General features: G+C 42.9%; 1 protein-coding gene across 1 annotated transcript in view; it reads left to right on the top strand.

The window, feature by feature from the left end:
• LOC311118550 (FSD1-like protein) overlaps positions 1-18,390 on the top strand; it is a 53,846-nt gene extending 35,456 nt beyond the window's left edge. The window contains exons 9-12 of the mRNA XM_084193342.1: positions 10,429-10,526; positions 12,677-12,928; positions 13,710-13,798; positions 16,917-18,390. Of these exons, the coding sequence (XP_084049468.1) occupies positions 10,429-10,526; positions 12,677-12,928; positions 13,710-13,798; positions 16,917-17,039 (562 nt within the window). The 3' untranslated portion in view covers positions 17,040-18,390. The remainder of the gene's footprint in view (positions 1-10,428; positions 10,527-12,676; positions 12,929-13,709; positions 13,799-16,916) is intronic.
• Positions 18,391-18,998: the final 608 nt, after the last annotated feature.

Below are 18,998 nucleotides of genomic sequence, written 5' to 3'. Positions count from 1 at the left end.
CAGTTGGCTACATCCAGTTGGCTACATCCAGTTGGCTACATCCAGCTGGTACATCCAGTTGGCTACATCCAGTTGGGTACATCCAGTTGGCTACATCCAGTTGGCTACATCCAGCTGGTACATCCAGTTGGCTACATCCAGTTGGCTACATCCAGTTGGCTACATCCAGTTGGCTACATCCAGTTGGCTACATCCAGTTGGCTACATCCAGTTGGCTACATCCAGTTGGCTATATCCAGTTGGCTATATCCAGTTGGCTACATCCAGTTGGCTACATCCAGTTGGCTACATCCAGCTGGCTACATCCAGTTGGCTACATCCAGTTGGCTACATCCAGTTGGCTACATCCAGTTGGCTACATCCAGCTGGCTACATCCAGTTGGCTATATCCAGTTGGCTACATCCAGTTGGCTACATCCAGTTGGCTACATCCAGCTGGCTACATCCAGTTGGCTACATCCAGTTGGCTACATCCAGTTGGCTACATCCAGTTGGCTACATCCAGTTGGCTATATCCAGTTGGCTACATCCAGTTGGCTACATCCAGTTGGCTACATCCAGCTGGCTACATCCAGTTGGCTACATCCAGCTGGCTACATCCAGTTGGCTACATCCATGTTTTGACTAATAAGCTTAGTTCATCAGAACCCAAAATAGAAGCTTGTTTTACTGAAATGTTTGTAAACAAAGTACTACATAGCCTCAAAATATGGTTAAAACTATCATTTTGATTCCATGGATGGTCAGTCCTCAGTGGTGTAGTGGTCCCTGGAGAAGTGGGTATACTCTCAGTATTCACCTTTTTTTTTTTTAAGTAGTCCAGAAAAAAGCCCTGTTTTAGAAACAGTGACATGTAAGACTATGATTTAGTTTACCCAAAAATATGTAATTTCTACTTGCACACTATTATAAAATGATCATGACTTGATTAGGAGCAGTTTGTAGTTACTACTGGTCACAAGAGCAGCCTGGATGAATGTAAAATGTATTTATCATGAGGCAAACAGGAAATGGTGTTTCGATTATTTTTTGCACATTTATTTAAATAAAATACTTCAAATCTGAAGGTGACAATGCATCCTTGTTCATATTGCTATATGCTTTGTTTTGAACATGTTCATTTACCGGTAAATCATTCAACAAAATATGTTACAACAATATTTAGTTAACAATTAACAAAAATATATGCATTAACAACACATCAACAGTGATATACTCTCTCAACCCAGCACTGGGTTTCTGACCTTTGCTCATACTACAGTATATTCCAGACAAATTTGCTTTCTGCAGGAGCTTTCACACTGCACTGTCTAGAACGCACCGAAGAGGCAGCACGATGGCTCTTCAACCAGGTCCTTGTATATTTTCTAGGATCAAACTTGGAAGTTGGTGGGCCGTTGATATTAATCATCATCAAGTTTGATATGTTTGAGATCAGAAGGACAGCCCTCTTGTCTGAGCTTATATTGTTCATAAGGCTAAAATTCCTCTCACACTCTGCTGTACCGACAGGGAATGTTTTCATACAGTTCATAAGTGGTTTTAGGTCCTTGGGCTCACTACTGGGCTCTTCCAGTAGGTCCCGCATCCCATTCAGTGCTTGGTCTGTGCACAAGTTAAATCGCTTGCACAGTCGCTTAACTTGTTCTTCACCATGGCGGATGCTGGGCTTTGATGGCCACTTACTCTGATCAAGGATGCTGAGGTCCATGATGGTCTCATCTTCAAAAGACAAGCGTTTCTCCAGATTGTTCACAAGGCTTTGTAAGAACTGGCCTGGATTGATAGACTTCAGCTTTGCATTTGTTTTCAGGGCTATAGACCGATACTCCCCAGTCTGTTTTGCTTCTAAAGCCTCACTATATTTCTCACCTGGACTCTCTTTGAATGACTGGATCACTCTGATTGAGCGTTTCAGCAGATGCTCTGCTCTGAGGAGCGTTATAGAACGAGACTGAAGCTCCTGTGACAGGAGACTTAGTTCATGGAGAGTGTCGTACATGAGGCCAAGGTCACAAATGAATTCTGGACTTTGAACACGGTCTAACAAACCTCTGTACATCTGCCTCTCTTTGGTGGACCTCATCTCATCACTGCAAGCATTTTTAAAGTGCTGCACAAGAGCTCCCAGGGATGTCCAAACAGCACGAACAGTCCGAAAGCTACTGGCCACCCAGCGTACATCCAAGATTCTGCCAATGCGAAGAAGTTGTGAGCCTACTTCAGCTGCTGCATTAACAAGTTCACGTTAATTTTTGTTTGACACACTATACAGAGAGTATAGCTTCTGGATAAAAGTTTTAAAGTGATTGACAGAGTTTACCTCATCAACTGCATCTGACACAGCAAGTTCAAGTCTATGGTTCATGCAGTGCCATACAAAAAGCTTTGGGAATCTCAAAGTCAGTCTGGTTGCTACTCCTGACTTCTTTCCTAGCATGACACTGGCTCCATCAGATACAAATGTTACCCAGTTTTCATGAAGCCACTCTTCTGTAAAGCCAGCATTAGTTAAACAGGTGAGTAACGCCTGTAATATGCCATCTGCTCTCTGATTTTCCAGTTCAACAAGTTCCAGGAATATGAACTCAGGGCTTTCTTCTTGAATTGATGCTTTAATAGAAACTGTCATGACAGCTTTGTGACTTAAAGAAGATGCCTCGTCAATTAGGACAGCTAACTTACTGGATGATGCTATAATGCTACTGATGATTTTGCTCTGCATCTCACTAGCAACATGTTGTATTATTTGTGTTGCACTGTAACGTGAATGAAGTATTGAGCCCATTTTTACACCATTCAGTTCCTGCAGCTCAATGAGGCTCTCATGGTCAGAAAAGGGTCGGTTCTTTTTGGCCAGATGGTAGGCTGTTCGAAACACAGCTTCAGTTTCCTTCATGTAGGACTCAGTCATAGTCTCCACTGTATTCTCAATGGCAGCTTCTTTCTGTTGCTCTGCCACCTTCACAGCCTGAGTGTGGGCCTTGGACAACGCATGTTTCCTCACCTTATTTCTCAAGATTGACAAACTTGTTGTTCTACTTCCCTGGCCAGACACTTGAATTTCAAAGTTCATCCATTCTCTTGAGAGCGATACACCTTGCTCCTTGTCGATCCCAATGGAGTTCACACTGCTACAGACCAGACATCCTGCGAAGCATAAACAAACAATGTAACTACTCCTGTATCCACAGCTGTACGTGTGCATGGTCCTTTACACACACACACACACACACACACACACACAAAGTTATCTGTGCCCACTGTTTCAGAAGTTACCCAAACTAGCAATCTACCTAAACTTACCCAATTTTTTGTTTTTGGATCCCAACCAGGGGTTCTTGGATTTGAAGTCTTCTGTTTGTTTAGCACTCCACAGGTCTGGCCAGTCATTATTGATGTCTACAGACAACAACAAAACTAATTATGCATCTCCCTGTCTCTCTCTCTCTCACACACTTACACACACACACACACACACACACACACACTACTGTGATCACAATAGTCATCAGCAAGACATGGGTCCCCCTCTTTACATTAACAATCTGCATAACCAAGTAGAAATATTTTCAGCAAGTGAAGCTGAAGCATACAGGAGATTAGTGAGTGAAATACTTGGGAGAGTTTATTTAACAAAAAAACAACAAATTTAACACAAAATGTACAAAATGTTATATAACAGTAGCATTGTAAAAAACAAACATGGATACAGACAAAATAAATAGAAGGGCAATAAAATAAATAACATCACACAGAAATTCAAAATGAGGCTTAATCTGTCAAAATCACCTTTTGTTACAGTGTGAGGCTTCACTTTTCAATAAACTGGAGATGCAATTTACTGCCTGTGTGTTCTGACCTGGTGGTGGTAGACTGGATCCTTCTCTATGCTCACACTGACTTGCCTGGCTAGCTCCCGGTTGAGAGCTGCCAGGGCTGCTGGTTTTAGGGGTGGGGTCTGCCTGGGCCTGATCTGGGCCTGATTTGTGCCTCTTTACAAAAAAGTCTGCAATATCTCCCTTCCTTTTCATGGTTACCTGTCCCTATACAAAATAAGACAGCCTGATTAGACCTCAATATTGTTTTAGGCTGAATCTTAAACTATTTGTCCCCATTCTTGTGTTTTAACTTACTTAAAAATCAACTACCAGCTTAGCTACTATGCAATTAAACTAGATCATATAGGTTAGTTAGGGCTAAGTAACTTGGCTAATGTTATAATTTAGGGCTTAGTAACTTGGCTAACGTTATAATTTAGACCTTTACAATAATAAACAAGCTTCATAAACATTGAGATAATCAGTTTCATCAGTCTGGTATGAAATTCTTATGAACTGGGTTGATTAAACACTTACTGAAAACCAACAATGCCCCGGTTTCCCCACATTATCCCAATCTACGTAGCTAGCTTCATAACGTTAGCCGACTCGCACTAACTATTGGCGGCAACATCTCTTCTCCTCTAAATGTGCAGTCACTGGCAATTTGCCAGTAGTTTAAAATAATGATTCATTTGGAAACCACCTTAAAACTTACCTCAGAATGATGTCTTCCATCAACTGGGGTGGCACACCGCCGCTTGTGTCCTTTCTTCATCCGTTGTTTGGTCTGCTGCCGTTATCGTAGTCAAGTGGCACCGGCACCTGAGTTTTTTTTTTTTTTTTTTTCACTGGCACCTGAGGTATTAGCGATATTTTCCTCGGCATGACCCGCCCTACTCTGCCTCTGATTGGCTCATCAGTCCTCATGCCTAAAGTTAACCAATCTAATCAGTGAAAGCAGCGAGTACCAGCCAATTAGAGGCAGAGGAGGGTGGGTCATGGCTTCACTATCCCCGAGGAAGAAAATAGGCAATCTGACTCACAGATATTACTGAATGATGCGCATCAGGGGGGATTTAGAAGTGGGTATACGCAATGCTGACTGAAAAATAAGTAGGTATACGCCGTATACCAGCGTATACCCTGGACTACACCTCTGTCAGTCCTTATATCCATAGTCCTGTCTATACATTTGAGTCGTTACATTTCTCCAGCCCCATCCCTCAGCTTTTTACTTGAAACAGGGGCAGGGAGGAGGCTTTGATATTGTTTCAACTGCGGATTGCCCCATTAAAGAGAGAATTCATAGTTCCCGTAGTATTCTCTGGACTGTCTGGAGAGATGTTTACTCAGCTATAGTGTAGGATTTGCGTTATTTAGTGCCTAATGGAATGGAACCTCTTTTAGCGTCCTTTAAATAGCAAGCTTCACCATGACACCCACAGAATGTCTTTATTTTAACCAGTTGCTTTTATTGTTTCTTTGTGGTCGTCAACAGTGCTCATCTTACCAATCTGAAGAACATGTCAAGGTGACCATGTGTGACTTTAAGCTGTAGAATGTAGCATTAGGCTACCTTTAACCTGTGGCATTAGGCTACCTGAATGTAGCATTAGGCTACCTTTAACCTGTGGCATTAGGCTACCTGAATGTAGCATTAGGCTACCTTTAACCTGTAGCATTAGGCTACCTGAATGTAGCATTAGGCTACCTTTAACCTGTAGCATTAGGCTACCTGAATGTAGCATTAGGCTACCTTTAACCTGTGGCATTAGGCTACCTGAATGTAGCAGTAGGCTACCTGAATGTAGCATTAGGCTACCTTTAACCTGTAGCATTAGGTACCTTTAACCTGTAGCATTAGGCTACCTTTAACCTGTAGCATTAGGCTACCTGAATGTAGCAGTAGGCTACCTGAATGTAGCATTAGGCTACCTTTAACCTGTGGCATTAGGCTACCTGAATGTAGCAGTAGGCTACCTGAATGTAGCATTAGGCTACCTTTTAACCTGTGGCATTAGGCTACCTGAATGTAGCATTAGGCTACTTGAATGTAGCATTAGTCTACCTGAATGTAGCATTAGGCTACCTGCATGTAGCATTAGGCTACCTGCATGTAGCAGTATGTGACTTTAATGTAGAATTAGGCTTCCTGAATGTAGCATTATGTTACTTGAATGTAGCATTAGGCTACTTAAATGTAGCATTAGGCTACCTGAAACCTGTGGAATTGTATTAGGTAGAGACCGCTTGTGGTCGTGTTCGTACGCTCCAGCAAACAAACGCTTAGATATGTTTTATTCATCAAGTCCCTTCCAGGTTTTTGTGTGAACAGTTTACAGATTATTTTCAGCAAAGTCTATTTTTGCTCGTTGAGGTCTGTGAGAATTAACCTCCTGAAAATGACTTGATATTGAGAATCTGTGTGTGACTGACTTCACTAGTCACCTACATATGGAGAGGGTAGCTCTTTACCAACTATTGATTTAGGCCAAATAATTGCACATTTGATTTGGTTAAACTGGACATGGTTGCCGTCCACGAACAAAGAAAATGATTAAATCTTATTCTGTCCTGAAAGAAGCTCCATCTGTAGATTACATCCTAACTCTGTTTCTGTTTCTAAAACCCCCTTATTTCTCACTCTCCTTCTAAAGAAATCAAATTAACCTCTACCTTCAGCTGACCAATCTCTGTTACAGAATCAATGTATAGTTAATAGCACAGAATTGATTTTGTTTTTACCCATTTTCCCTGATTGCAACGAATGGTTTTGGTGAGTAACAGTTCTAGTGTACTATTTGTAATATACATGTTTTTCATTCGTTCCATATCATGTTCACAAAAACAAAATGATCACAACTATGATTACAACAATGATCACAACAACAATCACAACAACAATCACAACCATGATCACAATGCTCTCTCAGAAAAAAAAAACTAGAAAAATAAGTCCCGCTTTAAATTACATTCAGCTTATAAAGGCTTCATAAAGCCTTCATAATGCCTTCATAAGCACTACATAAATGTGTTACAAAGCATCTATAACCATATGTCATGCTTTATAAAGGGTTCATAAATGTGGCATAACCCACTATGGCATACGCTCTAAAGTGATGTCATGTTAGTCACGTGACACCTAATCTCGTTCCCAGACACTTCCGGAAGGTCTGGTGGACCAACGCATCAACCTTGGCCTTCATTAGTTAGGTTTAAAATCACATTTTATGAAGATAACTTGTGGAATTGGGCAGGGTTCAGCAATAATTGTGACTTTTTGACTGTGTTAAGTAGTGACGAGGACAAATACTTTACTCAGTAAGGTCACTCCTATAGAATTCTATGGTCACTTCCATTTAAGGCCAACTTTGAATGGTTGATCTCCCAGGGTTATATGTGCTGTGCGTTCAATAGCCTGGGGACGACGTTACGCCAAGAAACACTCACCTTGATGAAAAGCCCCCAACCTAAATACATTGAAAGTGGCTTTCTTCTGGAATCAAGTTACCGTATTTTCCGCACTATAAGGCGCACCGGAGTATAAGCCGCAGCAGCTAAATTGAATGATATTGAATGATGCGTACATATATAAGCCGCACTGGACTATAAGCCGCAGGAGTTTTAATGTTTAATTACCATATGTAAGGGTTCGTGCACAGAGGGGATTGTCGGGAAAGAGATGGCTGCTTGAGGAAGCTCCCATTTATTAACATTTCAACAAACAGGTTGCATATTTGCATAACGTATTCAAGTGTTACCATTTAGTGCAATAGTAGCTACAGAACATATACTGTGCTGTGTAAACTGTACTGTATCACACAGCGTTGCAGACACACAAACTTTTCAACTTTCAAACGTAAACGGTCCCAGCGCACATACCGGCAGTGATCTACAGCAGTGGTTTTCAACCAGTGGTCCTTGAGGGAGTGCTAGGGGTTCCCCAGCAAAATTAGTTAATAGCGTCACAATCATTTAACCACTTAACTTTGGTTATTTTTGAAAAACCTTGAAAAAGTGTGCACATCTTTGAATATTTATCTACATTATAGCCTACAGTAGTACCATAACAAAAAACAAAGCTTACAGCGCTTGACGAGGGAATATCAATGGCTAAATTAAATGTGTTTTTTTAAAAGTGCAAAATAAAGTGCCTGTAACACGACAGTAAGCGCGTAAGCCTAAAGTTGCAGCAACACGGCTGCTTAAAATATACGGTAATCAGCCTACCAGAAAAGTCATTAATCCTCGTCTTCATCTTTTAGGCTAAGGTGCAGTACACGGCTGTAACCAGAAAAGTCAAGTCATTAATCCTCATCTCCGTCTTCTTCCTGCGTACTAAAACCACCAAAGTCCTCATCTTCAGTGTCGGAAACTAACAGGCTCAGGGTGGCTTCGTCAGCCACTCTCCTCTCTCCTTCGTTGTCGCTCTCAAAACCAACGAACTCCTCTTCATCACTGTCGGAATCGAACAGCCTCTAAAGGGCCTCAGCTGTGGCGGCGTCCTCCTCTTCATCACGCAGCAGTCCAGCCTTTCGGAACCCGTTAATGATCGTGGATGTTTTGACAGCCAGATTGACTGCCTTTAACTTAAAAGCTGCATCATATGCATTTCTACATTTGTTTTCCATAATGAGGGTTTGTGCATGAAAACTTCCTTTGCACAAACTGTCTCGCTCTCGTAATGCTCGTTCTGTCTCTCGTACCACTCTCGGTTCCACTTTTACTTTTGCGCCGGCCTCCAGCTTTTCCTGCTGGAGCCCGCCGCTTAAAGGTGGGGGGCGCGGACCGGTCATAGAGCCCATAGAGTTAAAGTTGATGGACTGTAACCTGTAAAATCCATAGATTTAGGAGGTCTTCTAGTGGCCGTTAGCTGTAAAAATCCATAGATTAGCCGCACCGTTATATAAGCCGCAGGGTCGAAAAATGGGAAAAAAGGCGCGGCTTATAGTCCGAAAAGGACCGAGTTTGGGAAACTCTGGGCTAGCCGACCCTCACTGTGTATCTGCGAGCTGTTGGCTGGAGCGCACGTAGAGCCTACATGACGGGATTATTATGGACAAAATAGCAAGATTATTTGTATTTGTCAAACGGCAGCCAAGCATCGATCATCATGTCACCAGAATAAGAGCGTCGATATTTATTGAAAGGAGCATCAAGCTCATCACCACCCTGCCACTGCTATTGACACTGCAGTGTTGGGGAAGAGCAAGAAAGGCATTTCACTGTACTGGTGCACATGACAATAAAAACTTGAAACGTTCATCAGAACTTATTTGATCTGTAGCCTAATAAACTGCATCCTTTCCCCAGTCGTAGTGGGAGGCCACACAACATGCTTAAAGACGTTGGATGGAAACCTGATTAGTGTTTCAATCACCACCTGAGAAGTCTTATATCTGATGTATTTGCCTGTAGAGGATGTATCCATATCGGCCATGTCACAGCTATGTTCCTAACTTGTCCAGGAGTATCCTTCCACCTCTCAATTTCAACCTTAAAATAGTCCCTTACACCGAGATCCCGTCTAGTCCAATAACATCTCAGATTGGTCTGTTTGTTACCAGTTCTCATCTCATCTCATTTCCATTGGTCTGTTTGTTACCAGTTCTCATCTCATCTCATTTCCATTGGTCTGTTTGTTACCAGTTCTCATCTCATCTCATTTCCATTGGTCTGTTTGGTACCAGTTCTCATTTCATCTCATTTCCATTGGTCTGTTTGTTACCAGTTCTCATCTCATCTCATTTCCATTGGTCTGTTTGTTACCAGTTCTCATCTCTCATTTCCTCTTCCACCCTGTTTGCTTGTGTCTTACACCACTAAAAGCTTGAGTTTGTTTGCAATCTGATAAACTGTTGAAGTGCGTATAAAAGAGCGTCTTCATCCGTATGTTTCATACTGCAAGGGTTGTTGTTTATCTTCATAGTTTACCAATGACATCTGTGGAAAACTCCATCTTCTTTCAGATAAATTGGTCCTTGGAGCTGGATACCTAGCTGAAAGGAAATGGGCTTCTCCACAGCATCCTGTTCACTCTACTGTCTTGTCTGTTGCGATGCTAATCTTTAGAATGTCAGTGTGTTGCGATGCTAATCTTTAGAATGTCAGTGTGTTGCGATGCTAATCTTTAGAATGTCAGTCTGTTGCGATGCTAATCTTTAGAATGTCAGTCTGTTGCGATGCTAATCTTTAGAATGTCAGTGTGTTGCGATGCTAATCTTTAGAATGTCAGTGTGTTGCGATGCTAATCTTTAGAATGTCAGTGTGTTGCGATGCTAATCTTTAGAATGTCAGTCTGTTGCGATGCTAATCTTTAGAATGTCAGTCTGTTGCGATGCTAATCTTTAGAATGTCAGTCTGTTGCGATGCTAATCTTTAGAATGTCAGTGTGTTGCGATGCTAATCTTTAGAATGTCAGTGTGTTGCGATGCTAATCTTTAGAATGTCAGTGTGTTGCGATGCTAATCTTTAGAATGTCAGTCTGTTGCGATGCTAATCTTTAGAATGTCAGTGTGTTGCGATGCTAATCTTTAGAATGTCAGTGTGTTGCGATGCTAATCTTTAGAATGTTCTGCCCTTCCTTCCTTCCTCTCGGTTGTAGAAGTGGAACTCCGTCTCCCAAGAGAACGTTGACGACTCGGTCGCCTGCCATCAGAGGAGGCAGAGACAGGTTCACTGGAGAGTCCTACACCGTGCTAGGTAAGTAAACACAACGTAAAGGGGCGGCAGGTAGCTTAGTGGGTAAGAGCGTTGTGCCAGTAACCGAGAGGTCGCTGGTTCTAATCCCCGAGCCGACTAGGTGGAAAATCTGTCGCTGTGCCCTTGAGCAAGGCACTTAACCCTAATTGCTCCTGTAAGTCACTCTGGATAAGAGCGTCTGCTAAATGACTAAAATGTAAAAATGTAAATGTAATGTAAATGTAAACACAACGTTAACACATCACTGTGCTAGGTAAACACAACGTTAACACATCACTTTGCTAGGTAGGTAAACGCAACGTTATCACATTACTGTGCTAGGTAAACACAACGTTAACACATCACTGTGCTAGGTAAACACAACGTTAACACATCACTGTGCTAGGTAAACACAACGTTAACACATCACTGTGCTAGGTAGGTAAACACAACGTTAACACATCACTGTGCTAGGTAAACACAACGTTAACACATCACTGTGCTAGGTAAACACAACGTTAACACATCACTGTGCTAGGTAAACACAACGTTAACACATCACTGTGCTAGGTAGGTAAACACAACGTTAACATATCACTGTGCTAGGTAGGTAAACACAACGTTAACACATCACTGTGCTAGGTAGGTAAACACAACGTTAACACATCACTGTGCTAGGTAAACACAACGTTAACACATCACTGTGCTAGGTAAACACAACGTTAACACATTTATGTGCTAGGTAAACACAACGTTAACACATCACTGTGCTAGGTAAACACAACGTTAACACATCACTGTGCTAGGTAAACACAACGTTAACACATTTATGTGCTAGGTAAACACAACGTTAACACATCACTGTGCTAGGTAGGTAAACACAACGTTAACACATCACTGTGCTAGGTAAACACAACGTTAACACATCACTGTGCTAGGTAAACACAACGTTAACACATCACTGTGCTAGGTAAACACAACGTTAACACATCACTGTGCTAGGTAAACACAACGTTAACACATCACTGTGCTAGGTAAACACAATGTTAATACATCACTGTGCTAGGTAGGTAAACCCTACCAACCTTATAGCACTCACGTCTGTAGCCATGAAGTGCTTTGAAAGGCTGGTCATGGCTCACATCAACACCATCATACCAGACACCCTAGACCCACTCCAATTAGCATACCACCCCAACAGATCCACAGATGACGCAATCTCTATTGCACTCCACACTGCCCTTTCCCACCTGGACAAAAGGAACATCTATGTAAGAATTAGTGGCGTGCTGTGTTCTGTCAGAAGTCTCTACCCACGAAGGGTAGTCGTTAGTGGCGTGCTGTGTTCTGTCAGAAGTCTCTACCCACGAAGGGTAGTCGTTTAGTGGCGTGCTGTGTTCTGTCAGAAGTCTCTACCCACGAAGGGTAGTCGTTAGTGGCGTGCTGTGTTCTGTCAGAAGTCTCTACCCACGAAGGGTAGTCGTTTAGTGGCGTGCTGTGTTCTGTCAGAAGTCTCTACCCACGAAGGGTAGTCGTTAGTGGCGTGCTGTGTTCTGTCAGAAGTCTCTACCCACGAAGGGTAGTCGTTTAGTGGCGTGCTGTGTTCTGTCAGAAGTCTCTACCCACGAAGGGTAGTTGTTTAGTGGCGTGCTGTGTTCTGTCAGAAGTCTCTACCCACGAAGGGTAGTTGTTTAGTGGCGTGCTGTGTTCTCACTGCTCTGTCAGAGGATTCATAACAGAGGACACAGTGCTAGGTAAACATGTTCAACAGGGTTTTCGTGTATTATGATGTTTTGGGTGTCAGTGTTTGTTCTCTCCCAAGGTGGGATTGATAAGGTTTCCTGTCCTCCACACCCAGGTATAACATTATTATATCATAATATAATATCCACTCCCAAGGCACACCAGAAGTCTGTGTAGTGATTCATAAGATGTCCTGTCTGTCCTCTCCAGTCCCCACCCAGGTATTATGTATGAAATCATACTACCACAGTATCCAGCCACCAGGTGACACCAGTTGTGTATTTATGTGTGTTTGCTCTGTCTGTCAAGGGATTGATAAGCCTTCATGTCTGTCCACCGCTCCCAGGTGACACCAGTTGTGTATTTATGTGTGTTTGCTCTGTCTGTCAAGGGATTGATAAGCCTTCATGTCTGTCCACCGCTCCCAGGTGATACCAGTATGGACTGTGGTCAACACTACTGGGAGGTGAAAGCTCTTAAAGACTGTAAGTCCTACAGCGTCGGGGTCTCCTACAGGAACCTGGGGAAGTTCGACCAGCTGGGAAAGACCAACACCACATGGTGTATCCACATCAACACCTGGCTGCAGACCTCCTTCTCCGCCAAGCACAACAACAAGGCCAAGAGTCTGGACGGCGCCGCACCTGACCGCATCGGAGTCTTCTGTGACCTGGACTCAGGTGGGTTGATGTTAGAGACATAGGAACCCAGACCTGGGTTCAAATATTATTTGAAATATTTCAGATACTTTGAGCCTTTGCTTTAGCCTGTCTGAGGTGGCAGATAGGTGGTGTTTACACTTTTGGGACTCTTTTATTGGTTCCGTTTCGGCAGGAAAGCTCAGTCAAGCACAGCTAAAGTATTCCAAAAAAAATGTCAAATAGTATTTGAAGTTTGAACCCAGGTTTGATAGGAGCTGTGGTTCAATGGATTTCAACACCTGGCAGGTATTAAAATCCTGTTGTTGATCCATACATTTTATGCAGCTATACGTGTGATATATTGTACTGACAATTTCACCAACTGAGAACAAGGTGAGCCTCGTTGTTCTATTGTACATGTAGTGGTGTGTTTTACAGCCAGTCAGGGTGGAATAGCATATCCCTCAGGTGACGGTGACATAGGCCATCGGATACGGCCATATTGGATTTCAGCCATCTCTCTTCCCCAGGAAGTGATTACAAACTAGGCTGTTCTCCTCTGAGTATCAGAATAGCTCAGCCGGTAGAGCACGGCGCTTGTAACGCCAGGGTAGTGGGTTCGATCCCCGGGACCACCCATACGTAAAAATGTATGCACACGACTGTAAGTCGCTTTGGTTAAAAGCGTCTGCTAAAATGGCATATTATTATTATCAGGAGACACTTCTCATCCTTCTCTCTCTGTGCTTCAACAAGTGAAGTGGATGCAATAGTTTGCTTGGGCCTGAATTCTGTTTGTTTTTCTCTTGTTCTTCCTCAGGACAAGTGTCCTTCTACAACGCTGAAACCAAGCAGTTGATCCACACGTTCAAGGCTAAGTTTAGCCAACCTGTTGTACCAGCCTTCATGGTATGTTTTGTCTGTATTATGGTTGATATTATTTTGTCTAACTACCACTCCCTCATCCCTGTACTTTACACCGCCTGCCTGTCATCAAGACCTAGATAACACCAGAGAACTTGTATTGTAAAAAAAACAATATAAAAAATAAATAAAAATAAAAGTTTCTTTCATGAACTAACACTCGTACTTCTAACTAGCACCGACTTTTCTGACAGCTACTTTGTCGGGAAGAAGTGTTGTGACTATGACTGTGATATGTGGTTGTCCCACCTAGCTATCTTAGGATGAATGCACTAACTGGAAGTCGCTCTGGATAAGAGCGTCTGCTAAATGGTCTCTCTGGATAAGAGCGTCTGCTAAATGGTCTCTCTGGATAAGAGCGTCTGCTAAATTACTCATATATAAATGTGAAATGTTTCATGACTATTGGTAGCACATTTCATTCACAAGTGGACATTGGTCAAAGAAGATCAATGTTATACACCCAGACAAACTCAGTTTAGCAGCAGGGTAAAACAGGGCTTTACTTTCAATAATCTGTCCAGTGACAATGCAAATATGTTGCCATATTCTCCTTTAATCACCCCAGGAGGCCTTGCATGTTATTTGCTTGATGTGTTTAGAGCTCAGTCAGTCCCAGACCACAGGTCCATAGGTCAGTCAGTCCCAGACCACAGGTCCATAGGTCACAGACTAGCTCAGTCCCAGACCACAGGTCTATAGGTCACAGACTAGCTCAGCCCCAGACCACAGGTCCATAGGTCACAGACTAGCTCAGTCCCAGACCACAGGTCCATAGGTCAGTCAGCCCCAGACCACAGGTCCATAGGTCACAGACTAGCTCAGTCCCAGACCACAGGTCCATAGGTCACAGACTAGCTCAGTCCCAGACCACAGGTCCATAGGTCAGTCAGCCCCAGACCACAGGTCCATAGGTCACAGACTAGCTCAGTCCCAGACCACAGGTCCATAGGTCACAGACTAGCTCAGTCCCAGACCACAGGTCCATAGGTCAGTCAGCCCCAGACCACAGGTCCATAGGTCAGTCAGTCCCAGACCACAGGTCCATAGGTCAGTCAGTCCCAGACCACAGGTCCATAGGTCAGTCAGTCCCAGACCACAGGTCCATAGGTCACAGGCTAGCTCAGTCCCAGAACACAGGTCCAGATATTATCCATATACACCCTGTATCTGTGAAATCTACTGGGTGTGTGTACACTATATTGAACCAGCTAAAACCAATACATTTTCAGTGATCCGAAAATTGTCTTCCTTGGTCTACCAAGAGTGAGGAATACTGGTACAAAACAAGAGAAGATATGCCTGTGAGTCTGTAATGATAGTTAATGGTCTCAGAACAGTCCAACTGCCGTGAACAACACATACAGTGGGGGGAAAAAGTATTTAGTCAGCCACCAATGGTCCAAGTTCTCCCACTTAAAAAGATGAGAGAGGCCTGTAATTTTCATCATAGGTACACGTCAACTATGACAGACAAAATGAGAAAAAATAATCCAGAAAATCACATTGTAGGATTTTTTATGAATTTATTTGCAAATTATGGTGGAAAATAAGTATTTGGTCAATAACAAAAGTTTCTCAATACTTTGTTATATGCCCTTTGTTGGCAATGACACAGGTCAAACGTTTTCTGTAAGTCTTCACAAGGTTTTCACACACTGTTGCTGGTATTTTGGGCCATTCCTCCATGCAGATCTCCTCTAGAGCAGTGATGTTTTGGGGCTGTCGCTGGGCAACAAGGACTTTCAACTCCCTCCAAAGATTTTCTATGGGGTTGAGATCTGGAGACTGGCTAGGCCACTCCAGGACCTTGAAATGCTTCTTACGAAGCCACTCCTTCGTTGCCCGGGCGGTGTGTTTGGGATCATTGTCATGCTGAAAGACCCAGCCACGTTTCATCTGCAATGCCCTTGCTGATGGAAGGAGGTTTTCACTCAAAATCTCATGATACATGGCCCCATTCATTCTTTCCTTTACACAGATCAGTCGTCCTGGTCCCTTTGCAGAAAAACAGCCCAAAAGCATGATGTTTCCACCCCCATGCTTCACAGTAGGTATGGTGTTCTTTGGATGCAACTCAGCATTCTTTGTCCTCCAAACACGACGAGTTGAGTTTTTACCAAAATGTTCTATTTTGGTTTCATCTGACCATATGACATTCTCCCAATCCTCTTCTGGATCATCCAAATGCACTCTAGCAAACTTCAGACGGGCCTGGACATGTACTGGCTTAAGCAGGGGTACACTTCTGGCACTGCAGGATTTGAGTCCCTGGCGGCGTAGTGTGTTACTGATGGTAGGCTTTGTTACTTTGGTCCCAGCTCTCTGCAGGTCATTCACTAGGTCCCCCGTGTGGTTCTGGGATTTTTGCTCACCGTTCTTGTGATCATTTTGACCCCACGGGGTGAGATCTTGCGTGGAGCCGCAGATCGAGGGAGATTGTCAGTGGTCTTGTATGTCTTCCATTTCTTAATAATTGCTCCCACAGTTGATTTCTTCAAACCAAGCTGCTTACCTATTGCAGATTCAGTCTTCCCAGCCTGGTGCAGGTCTACAATTTTGTTTCTGGTGTCCTTTGACAGCTCTTTGGTCTTGGCCGTAGTGGAGTTTGGAGTGTGACTGTTTGAGGTTGTGGACAGGTGTCTTTTATACTGATAACAAGTTCAAACAGGTGCCATTAATACAGGTAACGAGTGGAGGACAGAGGAGCCTCTTAAAGAAGAAGTTACAGGTCTGTGAGAGCCAGAAATCTTGCTTGTTTGTAGGTGACCAAATACTTATTTTCCACCATAATTTGCAAATAAATTCATTAAAAATCCTACAATGTGATTTTCTGGAGAAAAAAAATCTCTATTTGTCTGTCATAGTTGACGTGTACCTATGATGAAAATTAAAGGCCTCTCTCATCTTTTTAAGTGGGAGATCTTGCACAATTGGTGGCTGACTAAATACTTTTTTCCCCCACTGTAGCTATGTAAGGCGTGCCATCATTCGGCACATTTCACAGCCGTATTGCAAGTTGTTAATGTGTGTTTTGTTATCTACAGGTATGGTGTAGTGGACTATGGTAGAGGTGTTGTATTCATGTGTTGTGTTGTTCCAGGTATGGTGTGGTGGACTGAGCCTCAGTACAGGGATGCAGGTCCCCAGTGCAGTCAAGAGTTTCCAGAAGACCGAGAACGGCCTGGGAGGATCCAACAGCAGCCTCAACAGCATGGCCCAGTAGCCCACGCTCACTGTCTGAAACCTCACCTTATTCCCTATGTCCCTGGAACTCAACTCCGGAGCTCCAAGCCAGTTCCACTGCGTTGTTTCATTGTTCCCCTCTAATCAGGGACTGATTTAGACCTGGGACACCAGGTGGGTGCAATTCATTATCAGGTAGAACAGAAAACCAGCCGTCTCCGGACCTCGTAGGGTCAGAGTTGAACAGCCCTTGCCCTCTAGTGCACTATATAAGGAATAGGGGGCCATTTCGGACACAACCAATGACTAACTGAACTCGCTCCTGTTCTGACTTCCTGCTTCCTGTGCAAGTACAACCCCTTCCTGTTCTTGATCTGTCAGTCAACCCGAGCCGCCCAACGCAGCCGCACTACGAAGCATGAGAAACACTGAGCATTTTTCTCTGTCTGGCTCCTCTCTCTCTCAAAACCAGCCTCGCCTTCACTCCTCCGAGTTTAACCAAGCAGCTACGGACACTTAAAGGAATCAAGATGTAGCCCCTAGGTGCACAACAATATCCCAGCTGCAGCATTAGGGTAGGGGTTAGGGGAACCCTCGTAACCATGTTCCAGGTCTCTTAGGGGATGGAACACCCATAGGATTCTCATTCTGTATCTGGAATGCTAGACGTTTAATCAGGGAATAGACCAGTGCACTTTTTTCTCCCTTGTTCTCCCCAGTTACCTACTACTGTATGTTTAAAGCATGTCGTGATGTTGCTCAGGAATGGCAGGTCTTAAATTAGGTTGGAAAAGGGTGATATATAGACATTCATAATTATGATGATACATATGGTCGTCGTTAGTTGGAAGGAGTCTGTCAAATAAATGGTGTCAAAACCACCACCAAAGATTGTTTTTAGTGAGGGGAAATACTGTGTCTTCTGCCACCTGGTGTCTGGACAATATCTTTGCAATAATTCCAGAAAACCACCAAGCGGGCAGCATCTCTTCCCACTGCAGACAAGAAGACATCTTTCATCATACATTACTACATTTTTGATTTTTTGTTTTAAAATAATTATTTCACTTGACATCATTTAGTTCTCAGTGGTCTGAATGCTGAAGATGTCACAATGACCTGGATTATTGAGCCAGATGGATTCATTCATTAAAAAAATAACTGACCCATCGTTTTCATGTCTACATCATGTATACTGGTTAAACTCTTTTTCCAATGTTTGGTTATTTCATTTTCTACCATATTTTCCATGCTGCTGTGCTGTTCTGTTCTGTTCTGTTCTGTGTTGGGCCCTGAAGGGAGAATGATATCTCTCCTGTTGTCTTCAAGTGGGCCAACATTTTGAGTAACATTCACACTTTACATAAATATTTGTTTGATATTTGACTCTTTAGATATCTCCTCCTCTTTGTTGAACACCAAATAAACTGTTTTCACCCCCTTAGAAAAGTGTTGTATCTTTATACCCTAAATTATAAATAATTGACCCCTAAATCTATAGTATTGAGGCAGGTTGATTGAATTTTAAAAAGTGAAGAATTTCTCTGTTTCTCTGTTTTCGCTTACCAACATTTTGAAATGCATTGAGCTATCTATTTTACATGTATTCCACAGACGGTAGGCTAATGCTATTCTAGTGTGACCTGTTATCATATATTCTTACATCCATTGAAACCAATGGAGCCCCAGAGTGGACTTGTCATAATACCCATAAAACCTAGCGGTCAAACACAGAAATTATTCCAATAGTTGTTTTCACCATTCATTTTTCCTAATAAGGGATTTTAGAAACACTTAAAATAAGGGTTGTGTTTTGTGTGGGCTTACCCTGGCGTGACGTTTTGATAACCGTGTAAATCTCATTAGGACAAGGTGACTTTTATCAATATATTCGGCTCCATTTACTCTCGGCTGAGAAAATGCTAATTAGCATCAAAGACTACAAATCCCTGCAAGCTCCGGCACGTCATCTCTAGCTGACACCTTTGCCGTCAGCTAG

This window comes from Coregonus lavaretus, assembly GCF_964263955.1.
Source record: "Coregonus lavaretus genome assembly, contig: HAP1_SCAFFOLD_236, whole genome shotgun sequence".
NCBI lineage: Eukaryota > Metazoa > Chordata > Actinopteri > Salmoniformes > Salmonidae > Coregonus > Coregonus lavaretus.
The sequence above is the reverse complement of the archived record's forward strand: the minus strand, read 5'-3'. Positions and strand labels throughout refer to the sequence as shown.